Raw genomic sequence first — 20,320 nt, forward strand, 5'->3', positions numbered from 1 at the left:
TTATCCATTCTTCCCCTCATCTCCTTCTATCATCAGGCAACATCTACCTGCTTTCTGTCACTATAGATTAATTTGCATCTAAAAGTTTAGAGAAATAGAGAGATGCAGCACATATGGACTTTTTTTGCCTTATTTGTGGTACTCATCTTCATCACCCTGAGATTCATCCATGACCTTTAATGGAACAATGATGCCTTTTTACTGATGAGTAGTATTCCATGGCTATTACAGTGGCCTTGTCCATTCATCTGTCAATATACATTTATCTAGGTTGTTTCCAGTTTTGATGTTAGAAATGAAATTATAATGGACATTTGTGCACAAGTCTTTGTGTAGACACATATTTTCATTTCCCATGGGCAAATACCTGAGAATGGAATAACTAGGTCAGGCAGTGAATGGAGCTTAAATTTTTTAAAAGCCTCTCAATTATCTTCCAAAATGGTTCTACTATTTTACTCCCTCACCTTCAGAGTATCACACGCCTATGTGCACCACATAATTTTGCTCTTTGGGATTCTTGAAATTAGACATTTTCATGGGCACACAGTATTTTTAATTTGTAATTCCCTGATGACTAACAACGTTGAGCACCTTTTCATGTGCTTATTCGCCATTACTTGTCTGTTATTGAACTGCCTAAGTACTCTTCCTATCGTCTTACTGGTTAATTATTTAAAGCTGCTCTTTATGTATTCTGCATTCAAAGTCTTTGTCCAATAGATACGTTGTTTGTGCGGTCTTAATGCTGTCACAGAAGAGCAAAGGTTCCTGATTTTGATGAAGTCCCATTTTCAATGTCTTGGTTTAGGTTTGGGGGTCACATCTAAGGAACTGTTGCCTGTCCCAAGGTTGCACCAACTTTCTCTTTGGTTTTTCTTCTAGAGGTTTATAACTTTGGGTTTTTACATTGAATTCTTTAATTCATTTGTCAGTTAACTTTTGTATAAGGGTTGATGCTCTTTTTGTTCACTCAGCTATCCAACTGACCTAGCACTCTGTGTTGAAGAGACTTTCCTTTCCAAACACACTTGTCTAAAGCCAGTCAACCAGGTAAGTGTGGGTCTACTTCAGAGCTGTTCTCCTAGCATTCACACAAACCAACAATAATGCACTTATATCAACACTCAGTTTCCTTTTGGAAGCTCGTTGCTTCTCGCTTAGGACAAATGAAGAGGTCAGTATTGCTGTGGTAATGAAATTATTTTGTCTGAAGTAACAAGAATGGGACACAGCAGACAGTCTGATATGTTTAATTTCTACCTTTCCTTGTATGATTCTGGGGGGAAATTGATGGGGGAAATTTAATTGGGGATGTTGGAGACATTGACCATGTATGATTTTTTAGGATACTTGACAGCACATCATAATGGAAGACAAATCTCTCTATTGCTGATGGAGGATCCAGAAATTACATATTATTACACAAGAAGGCTTATACCATTATCCAGTCTGAGCTGAATAGAGCATTACTGAAAGCATTTCCTGAATGGTTCAATACAGCCTGATCTTCCAGCACTAAAGGCATCAGATCTTGCCAGCCTTTCTCTAGCCCAACAAGATCAGCCAACATTCATTCAATAGTTATTTACTAATCAACTCCCTATGTCTTTGTAATTTTACTAACAATTTCATTAGAAGATACCATTATTGTACACATTTTACAAACAAACTGAGGCAGAGAACAACTAAACACCCCACCACAGGTTTCCCTAGTGAGAAACTGACAGAGTTGGATGAAATCTGTCTCCCTGACTTCAGCTCCCACATTGTTAATCCAAGGGCTACTCTGCCTCTGAGCACTCGTCTGATATCGGGTAAACTTTGAGAAATGTACTCCAAGGATGACGCACTCACTTCAGAAGACCTGAGGCTGATCAATGTTTACTGCCTCTCCTTTACCACTCTCCCTCATTTCCTTCTGCTAAGTGTTTCCCGTCAGGGATGTCATGCAGAAACTACTCATAGCGGAAGGCTGAGGAGAAGCAGGGTACACACTTGATATGATGAAGAATGCAAAAGCAGGGGTGGTGGATAGACCATTTTAGGAGTGGTCAGGCTAGGAGAGCAGGAACTTAAACGTCAATCCCTGGTAAGAAGTGGTAGGCAAAGATTGACTGAAGATGCCAAGAGATGAGGGATGAGGGTAGCAGTGAGATTTCCAAGGACATGGGCAAGGAGAGAACTCAGAAGGCTAATATGGGGAAGACAGAAGTGCTAGGTAGGAGGAAAGAATGAGAGAGATGGTAACTGGGGACGCATGCCTATAATCCCAATGCCTTGGGAGGCTGAGGTAGGAGGATCACAGATTTGAGATTTTTGTCTCAAAAAAAAAATTAGGAAGTGCTGTGGAACAGTTCAGTACAATATTACTAGGTACTACAATGTCCAGTACCATGGATGGATGGATGGATGGATGGAAGGAAGGAAGGAAGGAAGAAAGAAAGAAAAGAAAGAAAGAAAGAAACAAAGAAAGAAACAAAGAAAGAAAGGCTAAGCAGTGTCCACTTTGCTACAAGTTACAGACTGAGAGTGAGACAATTATGGCTGAGGAATATATAAATGACTCCTACCAGCCTAAACTAGAGGCCAAATGGTAAACACTTTGCCAACACAAATACCTAGAAATCCAACATTCACAGTAGCTTCTTTGGCAGGAAGGTCTTTGAGAAAAGATCTTGCTATGGACTTGAAACTTAAAATACCCTTTATGAGAGATTCATTTCCAGCTTTGCTTATGAAAATATAATGCCACCTGAAGCTCCCCAAAGCACACAGGTCTCCCCAAAGTTTCTGCAGGGCACTCCTAGCCTCAAGAGTATCACATACTCAGAGAAACTTGTTGACTAGGCCACACACCACCTTCACAAAAAGAGAACATGGATAAAGCTACTAATGGGCTGCCTGCAAGAACAGTCAGAGAATTCCCTATTACTACTGGGGCGAAGCTGCTTTTTCGGGAGGGTAGGATGGAATTTTAGGCAAATTAGTGCAGAGACAGACATACAGAGGTTTGTAGGCCAATCTTGCTATTCAAAAAAGAAGAAATAAAATTTTGCTAAGCAGTTGTTCTGATTTATAACACAAAGTTATTTTTTCTTTCTTCCTTTACTTCTTCATTATCTTGGTTTTTTACTCTGAGACTTTTGTATAAACAGGAAAAAAAGATACAAGAGAGACAAGAGGTTTACAGAGAACTTGTTGCTTCTGTTGCTCTCTGCCTGGAACATCCTCCTCCTCCTCCACCTCCTCCTCCTCTTCCACCTCCTCCTTCTCCTCTTCCTCCTCCTCTTCCTCCTCCTCCTCCTCCTCCTCTTTCTCCTCTTAGTCCTCCTTCCCTGCCATCACCTGTCTTGCCAACACTCACTTGTCCTTCAGATGTCACATGGAGGCTCAGCCCTCCTGAATATTCCCCACGCAGTTCCCTCCTGATGCACAAGGCTTCTCTCTGTTCTCAAGTGATGGTCTCTCCCACAGGCCTTACTGCCAGCACTGTTGGTATCCGTTCATGGCTCTCCCAGACTGTGAGCTCCAAGGGAGCAAAAGCTGAGGAGGTTAAACTGTACCTTAACCCCTGAAGAGAAAGTAATGGGCTCTGTAGCAATGGGAAATCTCTAACTTTTACTATTATTTGACCCTGAATCCCAGGTATCTAGACAGAGGACCTGGAAATGAGCAGGTACTCAAAAGGTAGCAATTATTATTAGTATCAAATATATAGCTGCGTGTTCTTAACGGTTACCACTACAGGAGATGGGGTCCAGACACTGGCCCACAGCTCAGAGCAAAGAAGTCATGGTTCACTCAAGGCAGAAGAAGGGAACAGGTTGCTCACAGATCAACACAGGGAGAAAGTGCAAGAGAAAAGCGAAGGATGAGGCTTCTGGAGCCTTGGAACCAGAAACATCGTCCCCTTCCTTTGCAAAGCATGTAACAGTTTAGAGAGCAATTCCACTCTCATTATATCATTTACTGCTTACAATCTCTGCTGTGAAGCAGGTGGCACTACACCCATTTTACAAATGAGGAAATTGTCCTCACACAAGGGAAATGATTTGCTTACAGCCACCTGGTCAAAACTGGTAGCTGAGGCTTAGCAGTCAGGCCTTCCAGCAATGTGTTCTTTGTTCTCTGAGTGACCCCAAGTTAGCTGTTGCCACCTAAATTGTATGGGATAATGTGCCAGTCCTGGCCAGGAAATGAGGATAGAACTCCCAGAGGTCAGAGGCTCCCCCAAGTGAAGCATCATGGCAGCTGCAACTGGGCATGTGGGGTCTACAGGCAGAGGACATCAAGAAGCAGGAAAAAGGAGCCCCATCCTAAATTATCCCAGGGCCTGAGTTGGGGTGACTCTGATTAGCAATTCAGAAACCCCAGAAAGTAGAACACGAAGAGTACTTTTGTATTCTCCACCAAAAAAAGTCAACCACAGAAGCACTGTCTTCTAATGCCACTTTTGAATGAATTGATCATATCCTTATTTTAAACCTTTGACACATACAACATCATCATTTTATATACAAGGAAACCAAGGGTTAGTTAGTGCATGGGATCCACCTGTGGCCACCCAGTTCAGAGACAGGATGACAGAGGAGGATGACACCTGAGGAATATCTGCTCATACCCTCACCACCACCACACTCAGCAGCCTCACTGAGCCCTGTGGTGCATGTGTGTCTACACTCCTCACAACCCAGCTCCCCCCCCACACACACACACATGTTCTTCTGTGAATTCCATCTGATGAAAGTCTTCATGATGAGGGCCTGTGTGAGGTTGTGGCAGGAATAGCCAGAAAGACCAAGGATAGGACCCCCTGGGATTGTAAGTATTTCTCTGCAGAGCAGGCCTGCTTTCCAGAAGTATAAAGAAGAGGAGACATTCAGGAGGGCCAGCCCCAAAGCTAGTAGACTTCAGGGCTATGCAGGCCCATGGTATCAGAAACAGATAGCCCTGGACAACGAGACAAGAGCCCCACTCCAGACTCTACTACCAGCAGCTCTCAATCTCCGGAAGGTCACGTCAGCTTTCAGAGTATCATGTGTTAGCACAAAGGAGAAGCACACCACCTGCTCTCTTTACTAGAGTGTGGTAGGTGGGGTAAAACAGGAAGAGCATGAAGTTCTTTTTAAAGAGGCCCATAGTGGCCACTGTATGATGTAGACATGCATCAAAACATAATGCTACCACAAATGCATGCAATTTTTATTTGTCAACGAAAAACCAGTAAGAAGTAATGAGAATAATCAGACTCATAGGTTTCTGGAACCTGCTCAGTTTAGTCTACAACTTTTTTTTCATTCTATAACCAAATAGCAGCACACTGACATGAAGCAGCACTATGACTTCTGTATCACAGTGATGCCCACACAATGCTGACTTCCAGAACTGCAGTCTGTATGGAGCTTCAGACAAGGCTCTTTGGAACCCATTTCATTAACCAAACAAAACTACTGACTGCAGGTAGTGAGGGCGCAGGCTCAAGCCATTTGCCTATGAAGCCTTGTGAAGGTTCCCTGGAGCCCTTTTCCAGGCTAGACTGGCCCACTTCCTCCTCCAGCAAAACTCTGAGGGACTGGCACAGCTAAGGACACCACTGAGGCTCAGAGCCAGCCGACTTCATAGCTGGGTAATTCCTAACTGTACAGCTTTCTTATTTAAGAGCTACTTTTGCAGTTATTCTCACTCTGAGAATTGTGCAGCTGAATGAAAAAGAAAGCAGCCAAGGGAATAGGGGTGTAGGAGGGAAGACACAGCTTCTGAGAGAACAGAAACTGAATGCAAAAATGTAGCTTTGTAATGAAGGCAGAGACTGGCTGTATGTTTGGCAGAAACATTCCTGACATGGAAGCCTTAAAAGAACAGTGGCTCTGGTTTTGCCCAGGCCCCATACTCATCACCTACTTTCCAGCAGCAGCAAACTCCTCCATGCAGCTTTCCTTGACCTGTGTGTGGGAACTTAGCTACCCACTGCCAACCATGGTTTGTTTTTTAAATGTTTATCAGTCATCCATTTATTTCACATTAAACACAAGTTCCCACTTTTTCCTAAAAACTTGTAAGACCTGGCAACACAGGTCCTTATTCTGATAAGACAACTCCAGGAGAGACTGGAACTACAATTGGGCACATGCTTTCTGGTGGCCACCGCTCTAGCCAGCTTCTCTTATTTTTGATTCAGGACTGGATTCTGCAGCATTTAAATATGTGACTCCTAATTTACATGAAGCATTATGGATGAATATTCATTCTAAATTATTGCAGGCCAAAGGTTGGGGGCTTGGCTGCAACCTGCTGCCTTCTGGAAACTTCTAGTGCAGATAAAGTGGCCAGAAGACCTGGAATAGAGAAACCTTTGACTATGATCTGGGAGCATTTTATCTGCTGTGAGCCAGCCAGCCAGCCAACAGAAAGGTTCCCTTGAGGGAAGGGGAAAGAGGATTTATGCAGCTTGAAATTCAAAGTCCCTCTCTTCACTTCTCATAATGCTGAGGGTAAAAAATAATAAAATAAATGAGATGACCACAAATAGGTAGGATTGTAAAATCAGAACTGATAAAACTGACAAACATTACTGTACATGTGTATTCACCAAGGACAAGACTCATATGGGGTCTTCTCCCTCCCTGAACCCTATCTTAGGCAGGGCACTAACTGTATACTGTGGGATGGAATTTACATTGGTGGGATTCTCCAGTTGATAGCATTTGTACCCCAGGATGAGAGAATATTCCCAGCCAAAAAACAAGACAGGCATTGCTTCTACAAGGACATTGAGTACAGTTAACCATCTTATACCAAGTTAGCTCTGATGGAAAATTAATTTTTAATGCCTAAGTAAAGGAATATGTCAATTTGTGTAGTGCTGAAAATTCCCAGCTATGAATATTTCTTAAAGTTGACACACATTTCCACTTCCTAAAAAATGCAGGTGTTACCTGAACTTGTATAATCAAACTTTGCACCTTTATATCTTAAATCAGTTCAGAACATGACAGAATGAAACATGGGAAAGCACATCTAATGCGGGGAAAGGATGAAAGAACCTAAGACCCCTGGCAACCAGAAAAATCAGAGTGAGAGTATTTGGACAATGAAGAACACAAGAGTGTAATAAATAGTAATATCTGCTTGAGCCTGCTCTACTTCTGAAAGTAACTAAATGGGTACATTCCTGTTCGGTATCCATCAGGCCTGTCACTGAGATACTAGAGTGATAAGATCCTTGTGAATCACAAAAGAGATGGCTCTAATTTCACATTAAAAGAGAATGAGGAAACAATTCAAGGCAGCCACTTTAATGTCTCTACCAAAGGCAGAATGTCCTGCTTCATTTTCATCATCCCTATAAGCACACATACACAAATGCAAGAGATCATCCCAAAAGGATTAATGCTAAGAATGAAATTAAAAGGCCTAATCATTTATATGAGATGGTATATGCAGCCAGGTGTAAATCAGATCATATCCTGAGAGAAATGTCCATAATTTTACATTCAAATGCAATGCACTCATAAAGAGAACATTAATGCAATGGCAACATCTTCATCTCTTAGTAAGAAAATTATTTGCCTTTCATGAAGATCGCCTGATAAGAGACTATAAAACCTTTCTTTTCTATGTATTCATAAAGGGAGGAGAAAAAAAGAATCAGAGTTCAGATAATGGCTCTTACCCAGAGGACAAACTAGTCAAGGGTACATGTTAATATGAAATTGTGTTCTCTAGTTTCTATACCCAGAGTCAGTTGTGCTACAAAACCCAATGTGAATAGATTTATGAGTTGAACTGAAGTGCAAAGGAAAAAATACAGAACTCCTTATTACAGCAATCACTGAATAAATAGAGAACAATATAAACAACACAGATTAGATCACAATGCTGCACAAAAACAACCCCATTTCTTTCCACCAAAAAAAAAAAAAAAAAAAGACAAGACAAGAAAAAAAGCTAAAGACCTAAAGAGAGGGTCTCAGAACCCAGAACCAGCTTAATTATTTGGGGTCTCTTTGTCTTGCACGGTGCTCTGCTCTGCCCAGTCACCTGTTTCCCCACAGTAAGTTTTTCTGGACCCCTCAATGTTATATATTCTTTGCCCACCTCCCCCCAAGAAACATGTAGTAAGAGGGAGCTCAGGAGCTAGAGCAGCTAGGAAAGACTGTTAAGGATGAAAAGGGACCTTACCACTTCTGGGAGCAGCCTGGTTGAGAGGTCATGGATGGCTTTGACCACTATACATATGGATGACAGAAGGAATATCACCCCCAGGATGACACAGGCTCTGAAAAAAAAAAAAAAACATTGATAGTCTTAGCCAAGAGAACTCCACACCTCTGAAGACTCGGCACAGTTGACTGTGACAAAGCTACAATTTGGAAATCGATCTCACATTGCCACACCCCTGGGATAAGCACCCACAGGTTCATTACTGATAGAAAGCCACCTCTGGGAGTATTAAGTTTCATCACCACAGCAACCTCGTGTGAAAGGGGCCCACCCACATAGCAGCATGACACAAATGTGAGGACGGGTCTTCCAGGCCATAGAATTCATCTTCCTTGTGTGGCAAACAGGAAACTTGGATCCGCAAAGTGGATGGCAAAAAGTGTAATAGCAAAAGCATTGGAGACTCTGGCATCAGACATCCCAAGCTCTACCATTTAACTTGTTACAAGATCTTGGCCAAGGAACTAGATCTCTTTTGGATTCCATTTACTTGTCTTTCAGATGGGAATAACATTTCCTATCTGAAAATGAAAAGAGACAATGCAAAAAGTATAACAAAGTAACTCATTGTTGGCTTAGATAAAGGAAATATACTCTGGATGCTTCTTTGAGGTAAGATGAGAGAGACATCTTTGGATTTTCCCAATAACAAAAAAAGAGGAAGAATTTGGGAAAGTGTCAATGGTAAAATCAAGAAAGTCTTAATTTTTTTGAAATTAAGAAACATAGAAATGAAAGGAGGAAAGGAAGAATGGAACCAACCAAAATAGCCAACAAAGGAGGCAGGAGCAATTTAGGGGTATAGCCAAGGGTGATGCTACAGGGTACACAAGTGGGGACATGGGGATAAGCAAATCTACAGGGCTCTGGACAGAAAAGCACCTGACAACACAGATACAACAAATCTCTTGAGAAAGAAAGTGAGAATAAATATGATGAAATGATAATACTAATGCAGGGGTGAGGGAGAGACAGAGACAGAATGAATGAATGAATTCCCATCCTAACTTAATGCACCATCATTTTGCAGCCTCCTCAACTGTCTTTCTCCCAGCTATCAGATTTTTTTAAGAACCATTTGTCATTATCCATCTTGAATTCCTTTCTCGGACTAACAGCATGGTTCCAAACTGCTCACCTAACTCTGAAGTAGCACCTACTTATAATCTTAATAAATTTGCGAACTGACACATTCCTGCAAACTTAGAAAACAATCTCAACCACACTCTAGTTTTATTCTTCAAAGATTGAAGGAAAGAATCATTTTACATTGGAGCAAAACACACACACACACAGAGAGAGAGAGAGAGAGAGAGAGAGAGAGAGAGAGAGAGAGAGAGAGAGAGACAGAGAGAGAGAGAGAGAGAGACAGAGAGAGAGAGAGAGAGAGAGAAGCAATAAATGGGCTGAGGAATCTTACAGCAAACTTGATCACATCAGTGAGCTGCCCTGGGTGCCACGCATCCTCATCGTAAGCCCCAAAGGAGAAAAACAGACACTCATTGGGGAGAAAAGAGAATGAAGGCAGTAAAAGCACACTGATTCAGCACACCAGCTAACATAAGGCAGTGCATCTAGGACTGGTGCTAAGACCAGTCAGGCAAAGGAGATTCATGGAAGAGCAAAGGCTCTACTAGAGGGCTCTTGAGTAACTAGGGACTGGAGTAAAGGCAGGAATCTGGAGCCTTGAAAAACAATATTCACGAAGTGTCTGGCCCTTGACTACCAAGCTTCCCACTAAAAGATAATCTATGGGTCTGCTGTGTTCAGTGCATGGAGCAATCATTTCTACCTATGAGCAAATGGGCTGTGAAAAGTTCTAGTACAGGAAGAGACCTAAATTTATTTTTTTTAATTTTATTTAAGGAGAAAAAGAAAAAAAAAGCAGAGAAAAGGTACAAGTTATACAGGTTTACAGAAAAAAATAAACAGTAGGAAATCACTAGTTAATGGATTACATTTTGTCATCTTAGAAATAATTGTTAAAGTTACAAAATTAAAGCTTATAAAGTGGACATTCCAACAGTGAGACTGCAAACAGTTCTGTTCAATGATCCATTAAAACTCAGTAATATCATTATGTTATACACTTAAATATACATGCAGTTATATCATTTAGAGCACTTTCTTTTCCTCTCTTTTGTACAATAACAATTACACATTTTGGGTTTTGTTGCTCCTACAGTTCTTATTACTTTTTTGGAAGAGAGTAGAACCAAAAGTGACATAACAGAATAGTCAGTCAAATTAAGATAATGTAAAAGCATAATACAAGGTGATCAACAATGGTTACCATAATGCCTCCTGCTATCTCTAATAGAATTGCCTATATCATTAGTTATAATAAAATTTGAACAAAACAGTAAAGAACAAAACCAACAAAACCAAAACATTGGAGACATTATAGGTCTTCAAAAGTAGATAATAGTCAACCAGAATAGGCGTCATAATGAATTCCACTATCTTCACAGCTGTTGCCTAAACTTTCAAACCTGATACTATCAAGCAAAACAGAATAGAGGAACATCAGTCAAAACAAGATGGTGAGAGCAATACAGGGCTTTAAATCAAGATAATAGAAAGTCAAAGTGGGTCACTATAATATATCCTGCTATTTTTTAATTTATTTTTCCCTTAATTAAAAGGATAAAAAAGTAAATAATAAAATGGAGATTGAGATAAAAGAGGGCATAACAGCACATCAGCGCAGATCAAAACATAACCATTTAAGCAAAATAGTGTTTCACTACAAGATTACCCTGACATAAAAGTAGTTACCATATTGTCTCTTTCCTTGAAATCTTTGAGTATAACTTTGTATACTGTAGCATCAAATATATCAAAACAATGTAAAACCATTTAAGAGAATGACAGTATTACAGGGTATTTAGAATCAACTAACAGAAAATGAACAATGGTTTCTGTATAATCTCCTTGTCTATAAAAGGTTTTGCTTATACTATCATATATAATAAAATCCAGTAAGATACCATTTGTTTAGACCAATGGAGACAGAAGAACAAAAGCTTGATGAGACTTCAAAACAAGATGATACCAAGTCAGTATTACCGCTTAAGACGTCATTTTCTCCAATATAGCTGTTCCTATCAGCCAATCTTCTCTGCCTCATTTCTGTTGAGCTCTTTTTCTGTCATTAGTTGTCAGTTTGTCTTCTTCATTTTGTTTTCTGCTCCATTCATTGTGACCTCTCTGCTGCTACTTCTGGATTTTTCGTATTTTGCTTTTTTTAGAATATCTTGCAGTATTCTCTGTAGAGTTGAATTGGTGGTTGCATATTCCCCTAGTTCCTCTTTATTCTGGAAGCACATTGTTTTTCCATCAATTTCTAGGGACAGTTGTGCAGGATATATCAATCTTGGCTGGAGGTTATTATCTTTCAAAGCTTGAATTATTTCCCCCCACGCTCTTCGTGATTTGATGGTTTGTGCCGAGAAGTCTGCTGTAATTCTGATGGCTGTTCCCTTGTAAGTGATCTGTTTTTTGTCTCTGACGGCTTTTAGTATTCTGTTCTTGTATTGGATTTCTGGAATTTTAATTATTATATTCCTGGGTGTTGCTCTGTTTGGGTTGTAGGTGGCTGGGGTCCTGTATGCTTCATATAACTGAGTATCTTTACCTTTTGCTAAATTAGGAAAATTCTCCTGGATTATTTCTGTGAGTAGCCTTTATAGTTCATTTGTTTGTATCCCTACTTCTTCTTTTATGTTCTTAATTCTTAGTTATAGACCCTCTTATCATCTTCTAGTCTTTGTATTATTGCTGTTTGTTTCTTTGTTATTTTTAAGAAGTTTTTCATTTCATGCTCACATATTACAACTCTGCCCTCCAGTTCAGATAATCTGTCCTTAGTTTCTTTCAAGCTGTTATGCCACTTTTCAATAGACTTTTTAGTTTTCTGGTAGTCTCTTTGAACCTGCTTCACATATTCTATGCTTTCTCTATTTTCTCCATCAAACAATTCTCCCCTCTTTTTCTGTTCTTCCATTCCACCATCTGTTTTTTCTTGGGTGGTGCTTAGCATTTCTCTAACTATTCTGCTTATGTCTAGCTTCAGGTCATTAATAACTTCATTCCTGAACTTGTCTATGAGGCTCTCAACATAGCGTTTTATGTCTATTGGTGCTATGTCTGCTGTTGTCTCTTTCTCAGGATTGGGGGCCGAGGACCCTTTCTTGTTGCTGCCTCTTCCCATATTCTTTGTTCCTTATATATGCAAGCGTATATAGGAGGTCCAGCTTCCTTCCCTGTCAGCCACCGTCTGATGAATTGCGCCGGCTAGGTATTCCCACCCACCGCAGCGCACCAGGAAGTTGCAGACCAGGCAGCCTATGTGGGGCCCGCCACTCCAGGTCAATCTACCTTCAGGCGCTGGGACCTGGGCTGTGCTAGCCTACTGGATCTCAGCCAGCAGCGTCAGGTGGGCTAGGCACTGCTCACCAATCTCGCTTGAGAGGGGGATTGGTGACTGAAGTCACTGCAGCGCCCTGTTCCCACAAGTCTGCTCGGTCCCAGAATGTCCTCTGTTGGAGCCTCCTGAACCGTGGCAGAGTCCCACTTTTCCCTCACTCACTGGAGGTGGATGCATGGCTCCCCGCCCGTCCTGCTCTCAACTCCGTTCACTGATTCCCGTGTTCTCAGAGTTTCCGCGCGTCTCTCTCCCTGCCGAGCTGATGCAGACACAGTGGCGGCGGGGGGGAAACCCAAATCGTGGCTTCCAATGGCGCGGGCTCCAGCTTCCACGCTGAGGCTTTATCTGTTCCTGTTACAGCACCAGGATTGCATTCCCAGTTGGTTTCTCTCAGCCCAGTTCGTTCTTGGGTCACCGGGGCATATCTCCTCCTGCTTATGATTTCTTACTCCACACCATTCCTGAATTCTAAGCTGGGTGTTTCAGAGAGCCTCTGTAGCTGTTGCTATCTGTCCGCCATGTTCTCCCAGAAGAAGAGACCTAAATTTAAAACAGGTCTCCAAGGTAAGTTGTACAATGTTTTCCCACCGCACACTACACTCACCTGGGGAAGCTGAGATATTTGTGGTTTTGCTTGTGTTTTAATGTTGCCTGAGGACTACTCTAACTCAGTTTTATCAGACTCTCTAGGGTAATCCCAGCCTGTGCATTTGTTTAAAGGCTTCCAAACAATTCTAGCAGGCACTGGTATGATCTAATTCTAATTTCATTCTAATGCAAGGCCCAGAACCAAATGAGGTCCTGTTCCCAAGGAGCTTCCACTACGGAGTGCAGCACAGAGCTCTCCAGATCACAGGCAGGAAGGCAGCAGTTGTACCAGATGGTGAGGAAGGATAGGGCCTCACAGTCGCTGAGAGGGCCCCCTGCTCTACATGTGTTTAATGCTCAGCTACTTCTTCCTGGGAAATGAGTGGTACAACCACACCTGCATGCTAGACCTTCTACAGGTGTCTTGTCACTGCACCCTCATCTCCAGACTCCCTGAGGAAAAAAGGGAGCAAACGTCTGCACAGGGAAGTGATGCAACAGTATCTACAGCAGTATCATGGCAGGCATGCTTCTATCATACATAAAAGTTGTGTTTTCAATTTTGTGATGCGACTTAAAGAAACACATACAAACAATTCAACGGTCATTATACGTAGTATCTGTTTCCATAGCTTTAATCAAGACTACACTATCTTCCTCAGGGTCTTCAGTGGCAGGCAGTGGGTATTCCATATGCTTCTGAAGAATAGACAGAATATGCTAACTGATTTGTAAGTTGGCCTCTACGAAATCTAAGGACCAACAGGCACTTTCCAATGGCACATGGAAGAGAAAAGCGACTCCACACTTTTCCGAAATGTCCATGCTATAAAGTAATTCTGAAATATAATGAAAATCCAAAGAAATTTAAATCTGGCTTAGTCAAGTTTTGTGTAACAGTAATCATATTTCCTTCACCAATGTGCCTATAAATGTGCTAAAAATTTTTGTAAGCCTACTTTCCTCTTTTTTTTTTTTTTAAATGTACTGCAAGTTGGAAAACCACAGCCACCCTTCCCTCCACACTGCTGGAGCCATGTGATAGAGCCTAACTGCTCTGACAATCTAAAGGAGCTATTAATAGCAGAGGGTGTGATGCTATTTTTTAGCATTGTATAAATAATATATTGTGTTTACATAGCAGCTCTCCTCACAGGCTTTCAGTTTCCACATCAGCTCTTAGATCCCCTACAGACCATTCACCAGACCTAGATTTTTATTTTCTGATATTTTATGAACAGGGAGGGGAAAGGCATGTTTCCTAAATACACGGAGTCAAAGTGTTAGGAGGCTTACCTGACATCACCCAAGGAAGAGTTCAAAGTAGAACCTGGCTCCATTGACACCCTCCCAGTGTTCAGCCTTGCTAACCAACCAGTCACTAAAAGGCTCTGACATCCATGTCACATGCTCAGTTCCACCACCCTATCTCCAGGATGCTATAAAGATTTAGGTCAGGAGCAAACACTGCAGATGTGGCTGCTTCTGCATCTATACATGTGAGCTGCTTCCAGGTTTAGGAGGCAGAAAGTAGAGAATTGCTCTCTCAGCACATGTGGGCTTTGCCCAGACGGGCTGAGCTGGCAGGTGACAAGGACACTGAGAAATAAGGTCACCAGAAAGAACACAGACACTTTTCTCTCCTGCCCATGCCCTGGAGGGGAACTCTGAGTCAGAAAGAGGCAAGTGAATCACCATCCCCATCAATATAATCCCCCAATCAACTCAGACTAAAACAGCTTCCATCCACAAGGGACCAGTGGCTGTCACAGTGGGGCCCATAGATGAGCAGCATCCACATCACCCAGAGACCTTGTTAGAGAAGCACATTTTGAGTAAGTGCGCCTCAGATCCACTGAAGCAGAAACTCTGAGACCCAGAAATCTGCATTTTAATAAGCCTTCCAGGTGACCCTGATTTACACTGTATTAAGGCAGTTAATGTCTGAAAGGCCAGTAAAATACAGAGAAAGTATTAAAGTTATTTTAAAGCAATGATTAAAAGCATTACATCTACTATTTTTTGTTTGCTAAAAGCTGTGAATTGCCAATTGTGTACAAGACTGTAAATCTATGAATGATTTAGAGGCATTAATTTTTGCTTCTGAAATTATACAGGCAAAATATATCATTATTCACATTCAAAATGATGTGAGATGAAAATCTGGCTCCTTATCAACCACCAGGTTATCAGCCTATAGCTCACACTGATGAAATCTGAGTCCTCTAATACCAGTTGAGTGACTTTCTGTTAGGTCAAAACAGCCATGCATGAGAAGTCTTTTCTACCACTGTAATTTACAACACACTGAAAACACAAAGCAGCCCTGGTCATTAACCAATTAGCTCCACAGTTCTTAATGTCATTGTTTACTTTCAACTTCTTCTCTAAAGCACTTGCCCAAGAATAAACAAATAGGATCATATCAAGTTAAAAAGCCTGCACAGCAAAAGAAACAACCAACAGAGCGAAAAGATAACCAACAGAATAGGAAAATATTTGCCAGCTGTTCCTCAGACAGAGGACTAATATATAGAATATAGAAAGAAAAAGATAGCAGAGGAGAATCTGCTCACCTCAAGGTATCTAAGAAGCACAGAGTCAAGGACGGCACAACTTTCCAAATCACAGCCTCAGTGACTTAACCTCTTCAGGTTAGACCCCACCTTCTAGTAGCAAATCAGGTATAATGTCCCTATAATGCAGTCACCTTCCAAAGGCCTCACCTCTGATCACCTGAGGCTTTAGGGAGACATTTAGGTATAAACCATGACACCCATTCCCACCGCTTTTCTTTCTAGTGCTGGGGATCAAACTCGAGACCTTGCACATGCTAGGCAGGTGCTCTACCACTGAGCTATATCCATAGCCACAAAATTCCAGTCAGATAAAACTTTATTCTTGGCTTCAACTTTAGGGACTATATTAAACCTGGAGAATCTGTTAAAGAATCAAACTCCAGAGCAGAGCAGCCCAGTAGCATTTCTGGTGACAATGAAATTATTCTGTGCTATTCAGTGTAATAGATGCTAGCCACGTGTGACCACTGAGCATGTCAAAAGTGGCTAGCGTAACGGAAGAAAGGAAGTTTTAGTTTTCACTACTTTTAGCTAGTCAGAATTCAAATGGCCTCATATGTATGCTAGTGAGCATCATTGTGAACAATCCAGTGCTAGAGGCTGTACTAAAAATGTAAAAGTTCATTAAATGCCTCTTAACCTGGGAACTACTTCTCTAGAGTGGATATATTTATGTGGACTAATGGTGTCTAGAGGAGGGGAACCTGTGAAGGAGTTTCATGCTTTTGATAACCTCCTACCAACCGATGCATTACTTCCCTCCTCTTCTTCAGTTTTACACACCAAGTCTCACTCTTGTTTTTATCTATATCAACAAATCTCTAACCACAGGAGCTGCCCAAACAGGAGTAACTGCATCATAGAAAGGGAAGTGAAATTTTCAATCATTCTTATTTTAAATTCTGCTTCCTAAGCCCTGAGCCAAAGGCAAAAGAACACTATACCCAGCCCTCAGAAAGTCTAAACCTGGAAATCACAGCAGCAGTCCTTATTCATGAACCTGAAAACGAGAATGGACAAGGAACAAAATGAAAAGAAGGACTTAGAATAGGAAACATACCCTGAGGACAGAGCTGCAAGAAGGCTAGCTCTGCAGCTAGATGGGTGTGGAAGAATGGATATGTGTGTGAAAGGATTCACCAAGCAGAAAAACTAGAAGGGTGTGGAGGGTATTCCAGACAGAAAGAACTACCTTCATCAACATGAAGGCACAGACTGTGAGACCCTGTTTCAGTGGAAGCTCAGAGCCGAGATGCTCTTTCAGTACCATTTGACCCAAGGGCATGCTAGAAGTCACACGCTAGAGTCACATGGAGAAGGCCTGTGGGTGTCCTCCAATTTCCTCAAGATGGTGGATATACCACCTATGATATACTCGATGGATCTTAGATGGTGTGTGCACCAGTATGTTGTATTAGTAATTACAAATTATAATGGATATTGGAAAATATTTTATCACACCATGAATTAAAAAATATTGCTTAGGGAAAATTTAAACATGACTACATTGAGATAAATATTAGGTAAATAATCAAATAAGTGTAACATAAGGAAAAATTATAATGCCAGAAAATGAGGATAACTTTGGTGGTCATGGGAAGTTACGGAAGAATTTTAAGTAAGGGCTTTCCTTACTTAAATCCTTAAGACCTTTCTAACTGTGGCTGGGGATGAAACAGTTGAAAGTAAGGAAATTATAGGTAGTGGAATCAAGGGGAGGGGGGCCTGTAGTCAAGATAGCAAAGAGGTGACTCCCTACACAGTGGCCATTATAGCTGAGAAGAGTCAATATGGAAAGACATTTTTAAAAAATTTTATTTAAAAGGAAAAAGAGAAAAAAACAAAACAAAAGAAACCGTGTAAGGGTACAATTAATACAGAACTACAAAAAAAAAAAAAAAAAAAAAAAAAAAAACAGTAAGAAATCACCAGTTAACAGATTACAATTATCATCCTAGAGACAGTTGCTCAAGTCACAGTATCAAAGCATACAAAGTGGACATTCAAACGGTGAGACTGCAAACAGTTGTGTTCAATGATCCAACCAAAAACATTAATATGGGCATCTATTTAACACCCCCAAACACACTTGCAGTTGTATACTTTAGAGTACTTTTTTTTCCCTCTCTTCTTTACAAGAAAATTTACACATTTTGGGTTTTATTACTCCTTAGTTCTTATTACTTTTTTTTTAAGAGAATAAAGTCAAATATGGCAAAACAAAGCTGTCTGTCAAAACCAAGGATAGACATAGCACATGATGTAAAAACAGAGTACAAGGTTATCAACAATGGTTACCATAATGCCTCTTGCTTCCTTAAAAAGAATTGTCTATCCATTAGGTATTATAAAGTTGAACAAAACAGAAAGAACAAGACCAATAAAACCTAAACCTTGTACACACTACAGGACTTCCAAAGAAGATAATAGTCAAACCAGAATGGGCATCATAGTGAATCTTATTGCCCTCAAAGTAGTTGCCTATACCTTCAAAATTGATAGTATTGATACATACAGAACGGAACAGAGTCTAAGACATCATGAAGGTAGACTTTTGCAGGGCCTGGTAGCCCAGGAGACCATGGTAGAATTTTAACAATGGCCAAAGAGGACAAGGGAGTGGCACAGCTAAGAGCAGGTGGTGAGGATGAAGTGGGGATAGCACATCTAAGCTTGAATGTTCAGACAACTTCCCTGAGCTGAAGACACATCCCCTGAGTCTGAGGTCCCAGGGACATTTTTCTGGGCTCCTAGGTCTCACTGTGCTTTTTCTGGGGTGCAGAGAGATGGATATATAAAAAGGAAACAGCTTAGCACAGCAGTTGAAGCGCTTGCCTGGTAAGTGCAAGGTTGTGAGTTTGATCCCCGGTACCAAAAAAAAAAAAAAATCCATATCCTAAAAAGGAAGCAGCAATCCAGGATTTTTGCTTGCAATATACACTGCAAGAGGAATTCATACTCGACTCATGGCCCAGGGTCTTTCAACAAATCAATAAAATGCTGTATCTATGTGGTTACTTTTTTTTTTTTTATTGCTAAGGCAAAATATTCAACACACAAAGTTGAATGAGGAAAAGTTTATGCTTTAGATAGTTTTTTTTTTTCTTGTTGCTGCTAAATACCTGATATCCAAAGTTAGGGAAGGGAGGTTTATTTCTTACAGGGTGGAGGTTTCAGTCCATACTCAGTTGGCCCCAAGGCAAAAGGATATGGCTGAGGGGCAGCTGTTCATGGCAGCCACAAATAGCAAGCCAAATCAGGCAAGAGAAAGACACATCTTCTTCTCTCCTTTACACTGTATGCTGGCTCCACCCCTGGGCAGGTATAGTACTCATACCACCAATCTGAGCACTACACAATGAACCAATCACAAATTTGATTGCATCCATGATTGCATGAGGCTTGGGGGAGGGGCACTGACATAAATCAGGACAATTTATTTTAGCTTATAGTTTGTAGAGGCTTCAGTCCATAGTTAGCTTGCTCTAAGGCAAGGTGGCAAGGCAGAGGGGCGACATAAAGGAGCAATAGTCTATGGCAAGAAAGTAGGAGACAGCAAAGCAGCAAGCAAAGGCTACCAGCCTTTCAGGTGGTGTCACTCACAAACAGGGAGGGCATCCCCATATCCATACACAGAACGATGCTAAATCAATCAGCGGATTGATTTATAAGCACACACCCTTAATCTCATATCCTATCACACCCTCAATCACATATCCTAGAACAAGCCACCTCCCCAAACTCCCACCAATGAGCACAGGAGGCTTTGGGGGGACATCTAGACACAAGCCATAACACTGAACTAGAGCAAGAATTCAGCAGAGAATGAAACCAGTTGCTTGCTATCCAAGACTTCACATGGAAAGACAGACAAAAAAGATGTGAAGAAATAAACACACTCTGTATAGAAACACAAAGCAGAATAAAGGGGAAGCATAACAGAAGTACTATTTTATATCCAGTAATCTCACTTATAAATTAAAGACATAAGAGCTAGGACCAAAACCTCTTCAACCATATAGAGAACAGTATGCTGGACATAGGATCTCTAGAAGGAAGGAACCTGGTACATTCCATGAACAACAATGAGGCCAGTGGAGCTGGAGCTCAGTGGCTCTATGGGGTCTTATGGTCAATAAAGAACTTGGACTTTTGCTCAGAGCAGGTCAGGAAACCAAAGGAGGATGAAACAGAGGCTCATGTACAAAAGGGATCACTCTAGCTGGTCTTTCAGGAACTGGCCCCAAAAAGTTCATGGATAAAAGCAGGAATATTTGGGGGAAAATAACTACAATGATCCAGGAAAGGGCTGATGTTAGAACAGGGTACGAAAAGTGGATTTGGGGAGCTGAAGTGACAGCAGGTGTTTGGGTTCTATAAATTTCTGAGATCAAAGGCCAATTAGCTGATATTAAGTGTATTTGACTTAATACTATTAGAAATAAACTAGTGAGTCTTAATAATATTTTAAAAGTACTCTGTGAAGCCAGGCACAGTG

General features: G+C 41.1%; 1 protein-coding gene across 1 annotated transcript in view; it reads right to left on the bottom strand.

Annotated features, from left to right (window-relative positions):
* The window catches only part of Tmem163 (transmembrane protein 163), a 250,356-nt gene that overhangs the window by 32,761 nt on the left and 197,275 nt on the right, over positions 1-20,320 (bottom strand). Inside the window, exon 5 of the mRNA XM_063258976.1 lies at positions 8,185-8,281. Within this exon, the coding sequence (XP_063115046.1) occupies positions 8,185-8,281 (97 nt within the window). The remainder of the gene's footprint in view (positions 1-8,184; positions 8,282-20,320) is intronic.

The sequence above is a fragment of the Cavia porcellus genome, unplaced genomic scaffold, assembly GCF_034190915.1.
Source record: "Cavia porcellus strain 051 isolate PalLab524CR breed Dunkin Hartley unplaced genomic scaffold, mCavPor4.1 scaffold_12, whole genome shotgun sequence".
NCBI classification, from domain to species: domain Eukaryota; kingdom Metazoa; phylum Chordata; class Mammalia; order Rodentia; family Caviidae; genus Cavia; species Cavia porcellus.